Genomic DNA, 15,913 nt, shown 5'->3' on the forward strand with positions numbered 1-15,913 from the left:
ACCTGGGCTGAGTTACAGAGGAAACCACAGCATGCTGTTCTGCATTATTTATTCTAAGTACTTTAAGGTCTGATCAGAAGATATAAAGAATACTTTAGATTTAGAATTTGAAACAAGTTCAATATGCATATTATATAAAATTTATTTACATAAGGCATCAAAATTGCCCTTTTTAACAAAAGGGTTGTTTTCCCTTTAGCCAATACTTTGGTGAATGAAATGTCACACTTAGTAGACTAATACTCACTGGTATACTTGTTCTGGACAAGCAGGCACAATCCAACATATACAATGAAAAACCAAACTCGAAAGATCTAAGCATGCTACTGCATGAATCACTCTGTAGAACAAAGAATTAAGGCTTATTTGCATCATGATAATGATCAATCATGCATCATTTATTCTCACAAAAAATAAAATCCATTTCCAACTGGAACAGGAATAGCGAAAGAAGTCTGATATAATCCCCATATTGTTTAACACCAAAAAACAATTTGGCATCCTGGAATTTAGATAGAAAAGTAGAAGGAAAGAGAGAGGAAATCAGAAAATGGCCTTGCTTCATAATCCTTTTATACATTTCCAGTGTTTGTTTGCAGGAACCCTTCAGTTTAAAAAGGCAAAACAGGACTTTCAAGGACTGATCTAGAAACATTTTCAGAAAGACTAAAGTTACAGTTCCAGAGATTGTGAACATGAAATATGGAGAGAAAATACATTGTTTGGAATAATGAATTCCACACTGAGATCCCCAAGTAAATGGTATATATACATTGAGCTGAGCCTGTTTAATACGTCTGATTTATAAAAATGGTAAACCTGTATTATTTGTTGGCCTGGTTTCATAATTCCTGAGTTTTAGATCACTGCTGAGCCACAGCAGACAAAACTCTGAATGATGTAGTGGAAAGTTCTGCAGATCACTTTCAACATTGGCACACATATTGTTTGGCAACTCTCAGTCATCAATAAATGTCAGTCTTCCGGGTCCTTCATTCTTCATCCACCGCCGATACCTCTTCCATCGAGGATCCATGGCCATCTTCTTCTTTAACTCCTCCTCTTGTTCTCGTTTATAGGCCTGAGAGACAGACAGAAGTCTTTAACAAGGCTAAAGGAACAGCTTAACTGAACCTCAAGGTGGGTATAAGCATTCATAATTCAACCATTCACCAGCTTATTGTTTTTAGAGAAGACTGAACTGCAGCACAGCAGACCCTGACCAATACAAAGGGTAGGTGCACCTTCAGCCGAGGAGCCTGCCTGGCACTAGCTGAGATGCTTTGCATTCTGAGAGCACAACTACCTCTTTGTAAAACAGTGCTGCAAGCCTTTTTTGCAAAAGAACTAGACACTTATGCTTTCCACAAAATAAAAATTTACAGTTAAGAGCTGCTAATGCTCAGAAAGCTAAATTTGAGTCCCTTCTTAGCACCCATATTGTTAAATGCAGATTTTCAGCACCTGACTTTAGTTGTTTTCCCACTGCAAAGTCATTGTCTAGATAGAATACTGCTACGGAGTGGTTTATTCCTAATTGAGTTTCTCAAATAAGGTAGTACTGCTGGTATTTGCAGTACCACATGATAAGCAACTAAATTCTGTCATGAAATTCTGTTATTGTCATGAAATCTACAATTATCAGAAAAGACAAATATCTAAAAATGCAACAGTCTCTGCATTTTTATTCTGGAAGGCAGTTTACGTAGATACAGCCAGTACAGATCTCAAGACCGTATAGCTTTATGTTCTGTCAGTGTCATCTGACTTATTCCCAGAAAAGAATTAAATTTCAGGTTCTGCTATGCAGGTACAAGACTTTTAAAATATTATAGTTGGATTTATAAATACACTAGCTCAATGTTCAGTGATCATATGGATTTTAAGAATTATTAGGAGAGTAACAAAGGGGCAAAAAAAATACTGTGGAGCTTCACGATGTACCCATATATTGAATTCCTGGTCTCTCTGATCCTAAAAGGATGCTGGAAAACTGAACAATATCATCTCCAATGATCAAAGTACAAAGAAACTTTTGAGGAGAAACACCTAAGCATATTTTCCAGCCTGGAAAAGACATTACTAAATTTCAAGTAAGGATACAGTAATGGTACACAGGAGCACAGGCAGCACCAGGAAAGAGAATAAAGCATTATTATTCTCCATCTCCAGTAACACAAGAACGAGCAGGTTGTACAGGTGGCTTCTATACCTTTGCTGAACTCCTTACCAGATGGCACAGCAGACACTAAAAGTTAATTTAATGCATTTGAGAAGTGACAGGGTAAGTTTATTAGAAGGAAATTCATTAAAGCAGTAAGACACCATTTCCTTTTCATCAAGTCCCAAAGCTGCAAATTATAGTGGACAAATATTGCTACATAAGTGGGACCTTCATGTATTCTTCACTAAAAACTGCCACTGGCCACCACAAAAGAGGAGCCTGGGCTAAAGAGACTTCAGGCAAATACAGCTCTTTCATATTCAGTGACTGAACCACCACTGGTTAGAAAACAGCAATGGATCCCAAACCATGTAATTTCTCCTCTGCAGGATATCCATCCTGTCTTTTTCTATATAGCATCTGCTTGGACAAGTAACATTACTCAATCTTTGGAATTCCAGTATGTTTTCAGGAAATCCATCAAAGTACCTATTGGCAAATCCCTTCCTTACAGTAGCATCAATTTTACTAGTTTCCCCTCTAAGTTTCTACGTTAATCCCCCCCTGCCTACTTCAGATGCAGCATTCTCTTGTTTCTGGTGCCCTCCCAGCAGCAATATCTCCTCTTCCCCTTAAGAAGGCCAACTTTGTATTCAGTTTGTCTGTTAAAAACCTCCCACCCAGGTAGCCCTGTGGAAAAATTATGTCAGTCTGCCAGGCATCCCAAGTAATTCCAGACTGCAATTCCATGCTGTGGCTAATGTTCTTTCACTGCTGTCAAAGAAGGCTAGAAAAAAAGTATTAAGCCATTTTAGTAACTGGCTATCTATGACAAACATAGCAGTTGCACACAACGGTATTTCTACTTGAGCAGGTACACAGCATAGCAAGAACAGTTCTGACTCACCAAAAACCACAGAACTATCAAAGGACAGTAAAAAAACCTCAAAACAACGCATCAGGAATGAGTAGCTTAGAAGACTTGATGAAACAGGATTTCCAGATGATCCAGGTAATCCTTACTACAAATTACTACTGTTCAGACAAGTCTTCAGCCTACTGTATTAACACTGTCATGCCACACTGTTATAAGAAGGCCTTTCATCAGATTCAACTAAATCTTGTGTGCGCAGATTCCCCAAGAATCACAGGTGGGTGACCCCTGACAGAGAAAATCCCTCCCTACATCCACAGGCACGGTCAGCAGCTGCTGCTCACCAGTCCGTGAGCAAAAGAAGTCAAAGAAAACACACTGAATGATTGTCTGGCAGTTTTCAGTTTAGAAAGCAATAGCTAAAATTCAAGCAATGCTTCACACAGTCCCCCCCTAAGCACCTTCACAAAACAGCTGTTCTTACTCTGGGAGCACTGGAGACTTAACACCCGCTTTCCCACCAGAAGCTACCCACCTCATAGTTTTCTCGTATCCACAGCTGCCGTTCAAGAAAGGTCTCTTTTTGATGGTCTTCTAGGCTGTCAAACTGAGACTGGGACATTTTCATGTTCCTTCGTATGATATACAGCTTCTCTTCCACACCGTACTCTTGCCCTTTAATAGTGAAACAATAAATCCACCAACAGCGCCAAACTATGTATTTGCACAAGTAAAAAGGGGCAAGAAGGAGCTGAAATAGAAGGATATCATATATCTTGGGCTTCTGATAACCGCCTTTTATATCTATTTTATTTTTAATAATGTCTTTGATGATTTCTTCCTCTTCTTCCCGAATTTCCTCTTTAGACCGCCTGTTCTTGCCTTTTTCTTTAGTCTTACTGAGTAAACCTTGCTGCTTGGCAATCTCAGTAGCTTGTATCCGGTATTTTGGCACTGTAGCTAGGTAGTTGATAGCTTCATTGTAACTACTCCACCAGCTGAAGAACTGCAATAGAAGAAGAGCAAAAGTGAAGAACTTGTTTTTACACAGACACCTTCCTATTTGGGGGTTCGCCAGGAAAAGCAATAATGCCATCATACACCTTTAACCACAATTACATTACAGCAAGGGTAATAACTTCTGCAGGATTACAGGAGCTGTAACAATTCCTCCAAACCTAGTAAGGCACCTGGAAAATAGATGTAGAGATGTGTATCTCACAGCAATACAGAGTGGTGAGGAAGGACAAGCACATACTATTCAGGTTGTTTCTGTTCACAAGAAGGTTGTCATCTCCTGAAGCTTAATGCTAGGCTGTGCAGGTCACCCTCAGAAGTCCCCTCACGTGTATCAGTAAAGCAGCTGATACATGAATATTTCATTACAGAATTGTTATCAACTTAGGATAGTTAATTAAACATGGATTAGTCTGATAGGATTGACTCAACAAGATTGAACATCCCTCTCTAATCTCCCACTATCCTCTGAATTTCAATGGGAAAAAAAACCCAAGCAACAAACAAGAAATGTTGTGCCTAAGGTCTTCCTGGAGCAACTTTTTTTAAAAAAATAGCTTTTCACACAGTTCACCAAGACAAAGGGCAGACACATTATACAACTGGAACAAAGGCCAAGATGTAGAAACACAGAAAGCAAGAGGCCTGCCCATCCACACCAGCCTCCTGGAGTTTTTATCTGACTTTCTCTTAGTTGGGATGCAATGCTCTTGGGCCTGGTGAAGGTGATCCTTAAGTATCAGCCAGGCCCCTCTGCCCTCCAGGATGTTATTCCATGACACTCTCTTGAGCAGATTCCTGAAGAAGCCGAAATCTGCCCTCCTGAAGTCAAGGGTAATAAGCTTACTGTGAGCCCTTCTTGCTGCCCTAAGGATTTTGAACATCGCCGTTTCATGGCTGCTACAACCAAGGCTGCCCTTTAGCTTAGCATCCCTCACCAGCCCTTCCTTGTTGCTGATAACAAGGTCCAGAATAGCACCTCTCCCTGAGGGTTCCTCAGTTACTTGGAAGTTGTCCTCCATGCACTCTAGGAACCTCCTGGATAGTTTGTGCTTTGCAGAATTGTCCCCCACAGCAGGTAGCAGGGTGACTGAAGTCACCCTTGAGTACCATGGCTTCTGAAGATGAAGCTGCTCCTATCTGTCTGTAGAGTGCCTCATCCATACTGTCCTCCTCGTCATGTGGCCTATAACAGACCCCACTGTAATGTCACCTGTCCCTGCCTTCCCCTTAATCTTAACCCATAAGCTCCCAGTTGGCTCCTCATCCATCCCCAGGGAGAGCTCCATGCACTCCAGCTGGTCTTTGACATAGAGGGCAACAACCCCACCTCACCCTCCCTGCTTGTCCTTCCTAAAGAGTTTATAACCCTCCATACTGATGCTCCAGTCATAGAAGCCATCCCACCAGGTCTCCCTGATGGCAATTTGCAATCATCTGGCAGCTGGACTGCAGGAAACTGAATGCTGCCACTTACAGCCAGATTAAGAAATAAGAGGTGAAATGAAACTCTGACACTGGAAGTAGTTCTGAAGAGAAATCCAGTATTTGGCTGCATATGTCACTGGAATTTAGTATTCCAAAGGCCCAATTTCTGATCAACATATTTTTAACTTCCAATATCCCACTAAAAAGTGAGCTATCTGCACCAGAGAATGAGCTGCATCTTCAGCTCTTAAGTTTTGGGGGTATTTTTAATGATTCTTTGAACTAGTAATATAATAGATGCTGAAGTAAAGTTACGCACTTTCTTCAACTTAAATTCTTGTCAGCAATAGCGCAAGTTTTCTCATCTAAAACACAGGTGGTTTTGTCAACCTTGGAACTACCACCTGAAGAGCAAACTTCACTGAACTCAATTCATTTCTCTCCCAACTTCCTTGTGGTGTTTAAAATACACTGCAATGTAAGATTCCCATATTAGTAAACTGGTGATATTCAGTCTTACCAACTGAATTGAATCTTGAATTTAGTTTGCAATTAGTCTGTTTTTTAAAAAATTACTTATGCTGCTTGACAAGCTGACACATGCTTATCTGGAACACTAGTCCTGCCTGTGCTCAGGAGCAGCTCAGCTTGCCCTGAAGAATCAAGCAGTTTTTTTAGAAAAGCTACACTTGTCTCTATGAAATATCATACTATTTAAATAAACTAATCTCTAACTTTTTCAAGGCACCAAGGACAGTCACAATCTGCTCAGTTCATCCCGACCCCCGATGAACACCACACAGAAGTTTACCACAACAGATAGGAACAGACTCCCTCCTCACTGGCAGATGAGAAGAGCTACAGATAGATCTCTTCCCATTCAGAAACTCACCGAGCACTGTCACCCAAACATGAAATTTTACCTGAAACAAAGAGATGGCACACACCATAACCAGAATCACTATTCTGACATCCACTTTAGGTGCCAATCTCCTGCTGTAGTAGTGATAATAATGCCTGTAATACTCTTCAGGATGATCCAGCATGTAGTCATAATCTTTACGTGTTTCTTCATCCTGCAGAACAAGATATAAGAGCAGAGCTTCAGATTCCTGTTTTCAGTTACAGCCGTGTTTTACATCTCATTAATAACCATGCTGCTATAAAATGTGCAGTAGCCTAAGTACGAAGCACAGAGGAAAATCTTTGGTCCTCTTCCTCATATTCTCACTTGTTCTCACACTCATCTGACATATGTGGTTTTAAGGGCCTAAGCACATGCTGCATGAAGACATTCAATACTGAAATAAAGACAGGCAGCTGAAATCCATGTAATAAATATTTTCAACTTCAGGATGGGAAATCCAGATGGACTAGAGCTAAAAAATGTCACTCAGGAAAAGATACTCAGATGAAGAACCTATTAAGAGAGTGTTTTACAAATCTTTTAGAATTAGCTTACAGGGCTGTGGAATCTGTCCAATGGAAGGCTGTTGCCAAACTTCGTTGTTTTCAACTTCTGAGTTTTTCTCATTTTCACCCATGTAATTGAGAGATGAGAAATCTAAATTTTGTTGGCCTCAATTCCATTCCTTCCTTACACCCCAAAAAAGTTCCCTTTTTTGTCTCCCTTGCAGCCTCAAAACACTGTCAGGTTTTCTTCTTCCATTCCTGAGTTGCACCTTTGCCAAGCCACACATATTTTGCCCTGGTTAGCCTTCCTTATAGGTGCCATAGGCCACCCAAGTCACTACCACTTTTTTGTTCGGAGGTATACCACTGAGAGAAAACTCAGTTGCTTCGTTTTAAACACGTGAGCATTTTCAAGAGAGCAAATTCCAAACACACAGGGATTCTCAAGAGAACTCTCTTCCCTTCCTGCACTCTTGGACTGGCTGTTGAACAAGGTTTTTTGGGGGTTTTTCTCCCCCCTCCCTGACTGCTGAGCATCCCAGGGAATGCTGACCGGAGGCTGGAGAGCCTGCCGCGACAGACAGCACTGCAAACCCGAGCGGCTCCGATCCTCCCCGCTGGAAAAGGCACCCGCGAAGCGTGCGAAGCCAAACTCGGGCAGAATCCCGATGCCGACGCTGACTTCTCTGGATGCACGCTTCAGAGACAGACGCAGCAGACGAGTCGCAGCCGCGGAGCCGAGTTTGGAGGGGATGAGTTACCTCTCGGCGTACTTTGTAGCCACTCTTTTCTTCTCACACCGTGCGGCCGCTTAGCTCTGCTGCCCGCCGCTACCCCGCGAGCCGCCCGTACGCAAGGGCGAGGAACTGAAGCACCGGCGAACGGGAGAGGCGAGAAGAGCGCCCTGGGCTGCGCCGGCTCCGGCCTCGCCCCCACCCGCCCCGCCGCGGGGCGCGGGCAGCGGCGGTGGGGCCGGTGTCTGCCCCGCTGCCCGCCCCGCTCCCCGGCCAGCCGCCCCCCGGGGCAGCCCCTCCGCCACCCCCCGCGCTGTCTCTTACCCGAGCGGCTCCGGCCGCGGCGGCGGTCCCGCTCTCTCACCTTGAGGGTCTCGTAGGCGGTGGCGATGAGCAGGAACTTCTCGTGCGCTGCCTGCGGGTCCCCGCCCGGCGCGGCCGCCTCCCCGCGGTAACGGTCGGGGTGGTACTTGCGGGCCAGCTGCCGGTAGGCGCGGGCGATCTCCGCCTTGCTGGCCTGCCGGCTGACGCCCAGCACCTCGTAGCAGACCCTCCGCCCGCAGTACAGCCCCTCCGTCAGGCCCCTCGCCGGCCGCGGCAGCAGCGCGGCCCCGAGCCAGAGCCAGAGCAGCCAGCGCCCGCCCGGCCCCGCGCCGCCGCCGCCCGCCGCCATCTCGCTGCCGCCGCCGCCGCCGGGGCCGTTGCTGCGCAGGCGCCTGCGCGCGGCCCGGCCCGGGGCGGGGCCCTCCGGCCGCGGCGGGGTCCGCGGGGCCGGGCGGGGAACAGCGGCGGCCGCCGCCGGGCCGGGTGTGTCGAGGCCGGTGTCCCTCAGCACCGCATCTGGGTGTTTGTGGAACGCCTCCAGGGATGCGGGATTCAACCAGCCGCCTCGCGGGTTCATGGGTGATTCAGCCAACCGGCTCCCTGGGCGGCCTGCTCAGTGTTTAATCACCCTTTCAGGGAAGCAGTTGCTTCTGATGTCCAAGCTAAAGCTCCCCTGGCACAACGCGAGGCCACTACCTGTCGCCACCACCTCGCCACAACCTGCTTCCAGGCAGTTCGAGAGAGCGATGAGGTCTCCCCTCAGCCTCCTCCAGGCTGAACACCCCCAGTTCCCTCAGCTGCTTCCTGTCAGACTTGTTCTCCGGACCCTTCGCCAGCTTTCTTGCCCTTCTCTGGACTCACTCCAGCACCTCGATGTCTTCCTTGTAGTGCGGAGCCCAGCACTGACACAGGATTCGAGGTGCAGCCTCACCAGCGCTGAGCACAAGGGCACAACCACCTCCCTGCTCCTGCTGGCCACGCCATTCCTGATTCAAGCCAGGATGCTGTTGGCTTTCCTGGCCACCTGGGCACACTGCTGGCTCAGTTCCTGCCAGATGTCAATCCTAGGTCCCTCTCTGCTGAGCAGCTTTCCAGCCGCTTTTCCCCAAGCCTGTAGCACTGCAAAACAGAACAGACAGAAACACAGTCACAACAGAGCCTGGGCTTGGAAGTTCCATCTTTTTTTCTGGATTTCTTCCAGCATGTTTCCTCTTGTTCTTTCTTCAAGAGAAGACTGTTTAGAAATACTCACTGAATTTGTGTGTAATTTAAGCTCACTCCTGCAGAGTCCTGGTTTTGCCCTCTGTTTTGTGTAGGATCAGTGGAATTTATGGGGCAGCCCCCAGCAAACTGCCCCATACACGCATTCCTACAAACACATGTACACACGTACCCCGCACGCTTCCTGCTGCTGTTCTCTGATGTATACGCAGCTACCCTTGATGATGGTGGCAAAGGAAACTGTGTTAAAATCCTTTCAAAATGGACATTTGGCCTTGCAGCTGTTAGAGCAGGTCTGCCACCTTGGGTCTTTTTTACCCAAAGACTTATTTTGGAGACATGGGCAACATCTACAGGGCCTTTCCCAGGAAAATCAGGTGTCCTGGTTTGAGGCAGGACAGAACTGATTTTCTTTCCAGTAATTGTGCTTCAGTTAAGTATCTTCTAAGTAACTTCCTGAAATTAACAGCATGTTTTTCAGTTAGTGTTTGCTTCTAGGACTGATTGTGCTCAATGTTTATAGTTACTGCTGGAGATGGGTATGCAGGCTAAAGGTCACTTCTTTGCTTCTGCAGAACTTCTTGTGTGCCAGAAATGGAAGGGAGAAAAGGGGTCACACCTGTGACCCTCCTGCAGGGAGGAGTGGACCGGACAGGTGACCAAAAGTGACCAAAGTATTCCACCTGATGCAAGTCATATGCAGAATAAATCTGAGGGATCATGAGGGTCAAATTCCCTTTGTCTATGGAAGACTCTGCATGTTCATCTGCCTTTGATCCTGATCTGAGCTTTCCTGAATCCTTACATTCTCATACCCAGCTCCCATCTGCTGCTGAGTCCAGAAACCCAGTCCAGAATTTTCCCAGACACTGCCCTGTAGTCTTGGTGGTGATGTGTTATTGGGGGGGAGATCTTGATGGTGGATTTGTACATATTTTATTATTTTCTTTTTCATCGTTATTGTTTCAGTATAGCTGTGTAGTTCAGGTTCCAACCTGTACATCTCTCACCCTTATGCTCTTTCCTTTTCTGGGAAGGGAGAGGGTTTAACAGAGAGTATCTGCAATTCATCTGATTGCCAGCATAGCCTTAAACGTTGACATCAGGTTTGTGCTTGATGCTGGAAATGTCTGCCACAAAAATACTCAGCTCATCAGAGAACACATGCTGTTCTTCGTCTAGAAATGAGTATGCAGCTTGTAATTTTGGCCTCCCCTGTCTGCCTCCTTTCACATCAATAAATGTTTATCATTTCCTTGAAAGATGGATGAGTCCCAAACCTGTCTCCTCTGAAAAATTCCACCTCTTTGCAGCTCTTTAGAGACCAGCCTCTCAGCACTGCAGGCTGACATTCAACTCCTCAGATCTTCAGCTTCAGAAATGAAGTGAATATTGTTTATGTTACCTTTTTCTTTTTTTTTTTTTCTTTCCTTTTTTTTTTTTTTTTTTTTTGAGTCAAGCTGAGAAGGAAGCACTTTTCTACCTGGGGCTCACTTCTGCCAGGAGGAAATGTCTCTGGAGCAGTAGGGAGAGGCCACCAGCTGACCCCCTGCCATCTGCAGGCAGTGCTGGAGAAGCTGGCAAAGAGGCGCCGCACTGTCTGCTGCCAGGGACGCTGCAGGGGTGTCTGGTTCTGGCGTCATTCCCATGTGCTCCTTACAGAGATCACAGGTGGCACGGGTGAGCTCAGGAGACAGGTGCCGTGGGGTGGTCATGCCTTTCTCCCGCAGCCGTAGCAACCCCAAAACAGGACGCAGGGTATTCCACAGCCCAGCTCTCGCTCTCTAGTTAGCTACTTCGGAACACCACAGCGCAGTACCGATGGTATTGGACTATTGGGTTTTTTTGTTGTTTGTTGTGTTTTGTTTTGTTTTGTTTTGTTTTTTTAAGATACCCCTAAATACGTGTTTGTCACTCATACTGGCCCACGGCCAACTCAGCATAGGAACAGAAGTGCCAGGGAAGGTGCTCAGAGGAGGTGGTGCCCATCACCTGTGACAGCTGCTGCCAGCACTGGTGCTGAGGCCCGGGGCAGGGGCAGCCATGGCGCAGCAGGCAGTTGAGGAGTGTTGCAGAGGGGCACGGTGCGGGCAGGGCCGGGGCTGCGCCGGGATGAAGCTCCGGGATGCGCCCAGAAGCTCCGGGATGTGCCCAAAAGCTCCGGGATGAAGCAGGGCCTGGGCTGGGCGGGCCCAGGGCGTGGCCAGGAGGTGGGCGGGGCTTGAGCCAGGCGGTGGGCGGGGCTGTTCATGAAGTGGGCGGAGCTGTGTATTCAGTGGGCGGGGCTGTGCCAGGGCTGTGCAGGGCGGTGGGGGGGGGGGCAGTGCAGACAGTGGGCGGGGCTGTTGGCGAAGAGGGCGGAGCTACGTAGGAAGTGGGCGGGGCTGTGCCGGGCTGTGTCGAGCGGTGGGCGGGGCCGTGCAGGGCGGTGGGAGGGGCCGCGCAGGCAGGTGCAGTGCCAGCCGCGGGCTGCAGGCGGCACAGGCCGCCGACAGGGGGCGCCGCTGCGCCGCGCGGCTGGCCGGGCCGTTCCCTCCGCCCGCGGAACGCGCGAGGCGGCGGCCGCCATGGAGGGCAGCGCGGACTCGGGTCAGTGCTGCCCCGCGCCCCGGGGCACCCGGCGGGAGCCGCGGGGGGAGCCGGGGCGGGCGGGGGAGCCGGGGCAGCCCCGCGCCCGAGCGGCGCCGGCGGGCCGGTGCGTGTGCGCGGCGGGGGCGGGCGGGCGGGCGGCTGAGACGATGGCTCAGCTCTTTCTAAATATAAAGCGGCGGTGACGGGAGGGCGGGCGCTGCCGGGCCCCGCCGTCCCTCGCGGCTGTTGGCGTCGGGGCGAGCCGCAGAGAGGAGGAGGCGTGGGAGGAGGAGGGAGCCCCGAGGAGGCAGCCCCGGAGAGGCAGCCCCGGAGAGGCAGCCGGCCCGGTGCCCGTGCCCGTGTCTTGCCGCGCCGCCGCCGCCGGCGGAGCGGAGCGGAGGGGCGGGAGGCGGGAGCGGCGGGGCCGGGCCGGGCCGCTGCGGCGCCGCTCCCCTCCCTCCCTCCCTCTCTCCCGCCCGGGCTGACAACATGGCTGCGGCCGCCGCGGCTGCCCAGGACGAGCTCAGTAAGTGGCCGCCGCGCCGCGGGCTCCCGGTCAGGGGAGGGCGGGCGCGGGGCGGCGGGGCCTGCCCTGCCCTGCCCAGCCGTGCTGGGCAGCGGGAGCTGGAGGCTGCGGGGGCAGGGGCGGCTTCCCGGGGCCCCGGCCCCGCCGCGGCCTGCCCGGCCTGCGCCCTTTCCCAGCCCGGGTGACCTTGCGGAGCCGCCCCGACAGCCCGGCGGGAGGAAGCGGGGGAGGTTTTTGACAGCGGGGCCCGGAGTGGCGGGGAGAGGAGCCGGCAGAAGGGCCCCCCAGCTCGGGGGGGGTCCGGCCACCTGCTGCCTCTGTCACCCCGAGGGGACGAGCTGCAGCCCTCGCTCCGCTTTGTGCGATCGCCGCCTGCGAAGCACAGAACTGCTGCAAAAACAGCGTGTGCTGCAACACGAATGGGCTGGCGCAGACCCCTTCCGTGCCGTCAGCGCGGTGTCCTGGGGTAGGTGTGTGAGCGCATCGGCCTCTGCGGCTCTCGGCACACGATGAGAGCAGCAGGCCCGGAGCTGCACGCCTCTTGCTGCCGAGCGTGCGGGGCCGGGCAGCCCCAGCGCTGTCATCTCGCCTCCAAAGCCCTTCTTGCAGTCCTGTGCTGTAAACCATCGACTTCTCCTCGGAGAAGCCTGTGGAACTTGAAAGAATGCTTTTCCTGTCATGAAGCAGAGTTAATGGAAAGACAACGTACATTCTAGAGCTAGTGGAAAGTTAATGTATGCTATAGAGTAAATAGCAAGGAAATTAATGACTCAGCCAGACGAGAGAGCCGTTGGTTGCCCTGAAATAGTGCGTGGCAACCACCAGAGAGGAAGGGCAGAAGAAATACTTTGAGCATATTTGTGCCACTGGCTTTCAGTTCTAAGGCATTTCTGTGTGGTGTGTCACTTGGGTTCTTTTGTTGCTCTGTGTGCTGCTGTGTAGATGGCAACCTTGTTCTGCTCTTTGTTAGGTGTTACTGGAACTAGGCTGAGTGGAATAAGGCATGAGACAGTGGTGAGAATGTCCTTTATGGAGCCAGAGAGCCAGGATCTCAGGGTGGAGCAAGAAGGATCTCTCAATTACACTGATCCTTGAATCAAAGGACACGAATGCCAAGCTGTTTAGTCCATTGACAACTGGGATAAATTGTAATCATGACCATGGCAGACCTCACTGCTGCTGTCATCTCAGATATTTCTTCTGTCAGTTTTACAATGCTGACATGATGCCCCTTGGTAGGTCAGCTGGGATCTCTTGCTTGAAACTTTGTAACTCCTTGTCTTTTATCTGCCTGTAATCTAGCTTTCCAGCCTCCAAATCTGATCCTGCAAAAAAAATTCATCCTCAGTCATGTACCGGTTGCTACCTAGCCCTTTGTGTTAAGCTGAAAGGACAAATGTCCTGAGATTTAAATTCATGTTAATACTTTTATTATGTCATTCAGGTTATTTTACCACTGCATCCTTCAGAATTGGGGGATTTTTGCTGGTTTGGTTAGAAATTGTTTTGTGGTTTGGGGAGAGAGTGGATTTGTTTGATTTGGGTTTTTTTCCCTAGTACCTCATCTGTCACTGAACAGAAAGCTCTGTAGACTTAAATAAAAATTAATGGAAAATGAGTAATTTCATGTAGATAAGGAGAGGGAAACAAAACAGCCTCTGTGTGGGCCTACTGTCTCAATACACTCAAATACTTGCATTTTAGTGTATTTGGAAAGAAATCTCTTCCTTTTTAGGACAACAATTAGTTTCAAAATAACAAGAATAATTGCTACTAGTTTTAGATCAGAAAACCATTTTTCCTTCCTTTATGTACACATGGCTATAGGAAGCTTTGATCTGTGGCTCCAGTCAAACACACAAACTTACTGTTTGCCAGAACGTTGTGTAAGGGTGCTCATTATTTTAGAGGACAAACTGTTTGAAGGCAGCATAAGAATGCAGATATAGCAATTTAAAATACAATGCAAAATCAGTAGATTGTCCCTGAAGCAGTAAGAATTCAGATGCAAGAGAAAAGAAAGTTAATCTTGGGTAGGAACTCAGATACTTGAACAGAGAGGCTAAGCCTGGCCTGTAGGCATGCAGTGGGTTACTGGTAGAGCCAGGAATAGCACCAGCAAATCCTGACTGTAATCATACTAGATATATTTTCTCCCAGAGTCTAATACCATTTAAACAAGAATTTGACCCCTGTTTTAGTAGTGGCACAATAGACGAGAACTTACTTTGGTGTTCATGTAAAATAGTGCAGAAGGAATTGCTTAGCTCTGGAGGGACTGAAGGGTGTTTTTGAGCTTTTGCTTTAGCAAGGACCTGTCCAAAAAACTACCCCTACCATCCAGACAGTGCAGTTGAAACACTCCTGGGTCCAGTATCCTTTATTTGGTATATGGCCTTTGGAGAAAATGTTGAGGGTGCTAGTGTAATGTCATGGTTCCACAGAGTTCAGGTAACAGAAGAGGGATTTTTTTGTTTGTTTGATTTACTGAAAATTCTAGAAATGCTTTAAACTTAGCCATCCCACAGATCTGTTAAACAGACACTTTTCAAGAAAGTGAAGATAAATTCTGATTTTATGCACAGAATTTTCCCATCCCACTCTGCTCTGTTTTGCAGATGACTCAGACTCTCTTTTTGACTCCTGGGACGCTTTTATTGTGATAGTAAAGTTGTGAAGTACAGTTACCTTGACATAGTCTAGCCCCAGTAGTTTTCTTGAGTCAGTCTTCATAAGAAGAAGGGTGCGTTTTACTTGGTACTTAACAGTACAAATGTACATTGGTGAGGGGGCTGTGCAGAATAGCTGATGTGCTGTGTGCATAGTGTCTGTGAATGCCAGAAGGAGCTAATTCTTTATCTTGTTTAAGGACAAGGAGGGGAACCTAGGCACATGAAATGGAGCTGTGCTTAGCTGAACAGAGTGGAGGTTTCTTTGATAAAATGAGGGATAAACGGTGAACTAGCTACCCCAGTAAGACTGAGCATTCGGAAAGTTCACTTCAGTGATTTCAATTAAGAAAAAGAAAAAAAAAAAAGGCAAGGGCCCTTGTTAACAGAAGACCATTAACCTGTTAATTTATTTAATATTTTCTGTGTCTTTGTCTCAGTTGTTCCCTTTGGAAAGCTACTGTGTAGCAAAACAAGAGGAAGGGGTGTGTTGTTTCAGGGAGCATGCTGGGGCTTTGCTGTTGACTTGGGAGACTGCAAGATTAGTTCTGAAGTGACAAGACTTAGAAATAGCTCTGACCTTTTTATGGCAAAGTGTTGCATGATTGGGAAGCTGATAAAGCACAAACTACAGCCTTACTGTTAGTGGGACTTTTAAATAAATTTTATATATATTATCTGTGTTTTGAAATCTGTTCCTTTCCCTTTTGTGTGAGGTGTGGTCATAACTGCTGAAACCTGCGTCCTGCCTTGTAGCCATAAATTGAGACTGGAAAGAACCTGAAGTGAAACATGCGTTTTTCTCACAGATAGGTAACTGCATTGCCATGCTAACTTGGAGATTTCAAATTCCAAATACACCATGCCTGTTAACACAAAAGCACACGGCTGCTGGAAACAGGGATCCAAACAAACACTTGTTTTCCTGCTGCTTTGTTTCTTTTACATAGGGTTAAAGGGAAGTCATGCAAT

The 15,913-nt window shown here is 48.1% G+C and overlaps 2 protein-coding genes across 7 annotated transcripts in view; one reads left to right on the forward strand and one right to left on the reverse strand.

Annotated features, from left to right (window-relative positions):
* Positions 1 to 377: 377 nt before the first annotated feature.
* Positions 378 to 11,744, reverse strand: DNAJC25 (DnaJ heat shock protein family (Hsp40) member C25). The gene is made up of 5 exons (XM_051643573.1): positions 11,507 to 11,744; positions 7,995 to 8,290; positions 6,407 to 6,559; positions 3,574 to 4,044; positions 378 to 1,081 (listed from the first exon to the last, which is right to left on the reverse strand). Exons 1-5 carry the CDS (start codon positions 11,742 to 11,744, stop codon positions 959 to 961), a joined length of 1,281 nt encoding a protein of 426 aa, XP_051499533.1. The 3' UTR covers positions 378 to 958.
* Positions 11,677 to 15,913, forward strand: part of ECPAS (Ecm29 proteasome adaptor and scaffold) — a 102,985-nt gene continuing 98,748 nt past the window's right edge. For 4 of the 6 annotated variants that reach the window (XM_051641888.1, XM_051641887.1, XM_051641889.1 and 1 more), the window contains exon 1: positions 12,032 to 12,272. In XM_051641888.1, coding sequence (XP_051497848.1) covers positions 12,236 to 12,272 — 37 coding nt within the window. In that variant the 5' untranslated portion in view covers positions 12,032 to 12,235. Of the gene's footprint in view, positions 11,765 to 12,031; positions 12,273 to 15,913 lie in introns of those variants that run through there. The other 2 variants (XM_051641891.1, XM_051641893.1) reach the window with 1 other exon arrangement.

This window comes from Apus apus, chromosome Z (assembly GCF_020740795.1).
Source record: "Apus apus isolate bApuApu2 chromosome Z, bApuApu2.pri.cur, whole genome shotgun sequence".
NCBI classification, from domain to species: domain Eukaryota; kingdom Metazoa; phylum Chordata; class Aves; order Apodiformes; family Apodidae; genus Apus; species Apus apus.

What these genes read in the sequence shown, in the direction of transcription:
- DNAJC25 (XM_051643573.1), bottom strand. Translation starts at nt 11,744, where the DNA reads ATGGCGGCCGCCGCCTCGCGCGTTCCGCGGGCGGAGGGAACGGCCCGG. An exon ending in CGCCAACAGCCCCGCCCACT is followed by an intron (nt 8,291 to 11,506) that starts GTCTGCACTGCC and finishes TGGCGGCGGGCG; the next exon opens with GCGGCGGCGCGGGGCCGGGC. An exon ending in GGATACGAGAAAACTATGAG is followed by an intron (nt 1,082 to 3,573) that starts GTGGGTAGCTTC and finishes TCTGTCTCTCAG; the next exon opens with GCCTATAAACGAGAACAAGA.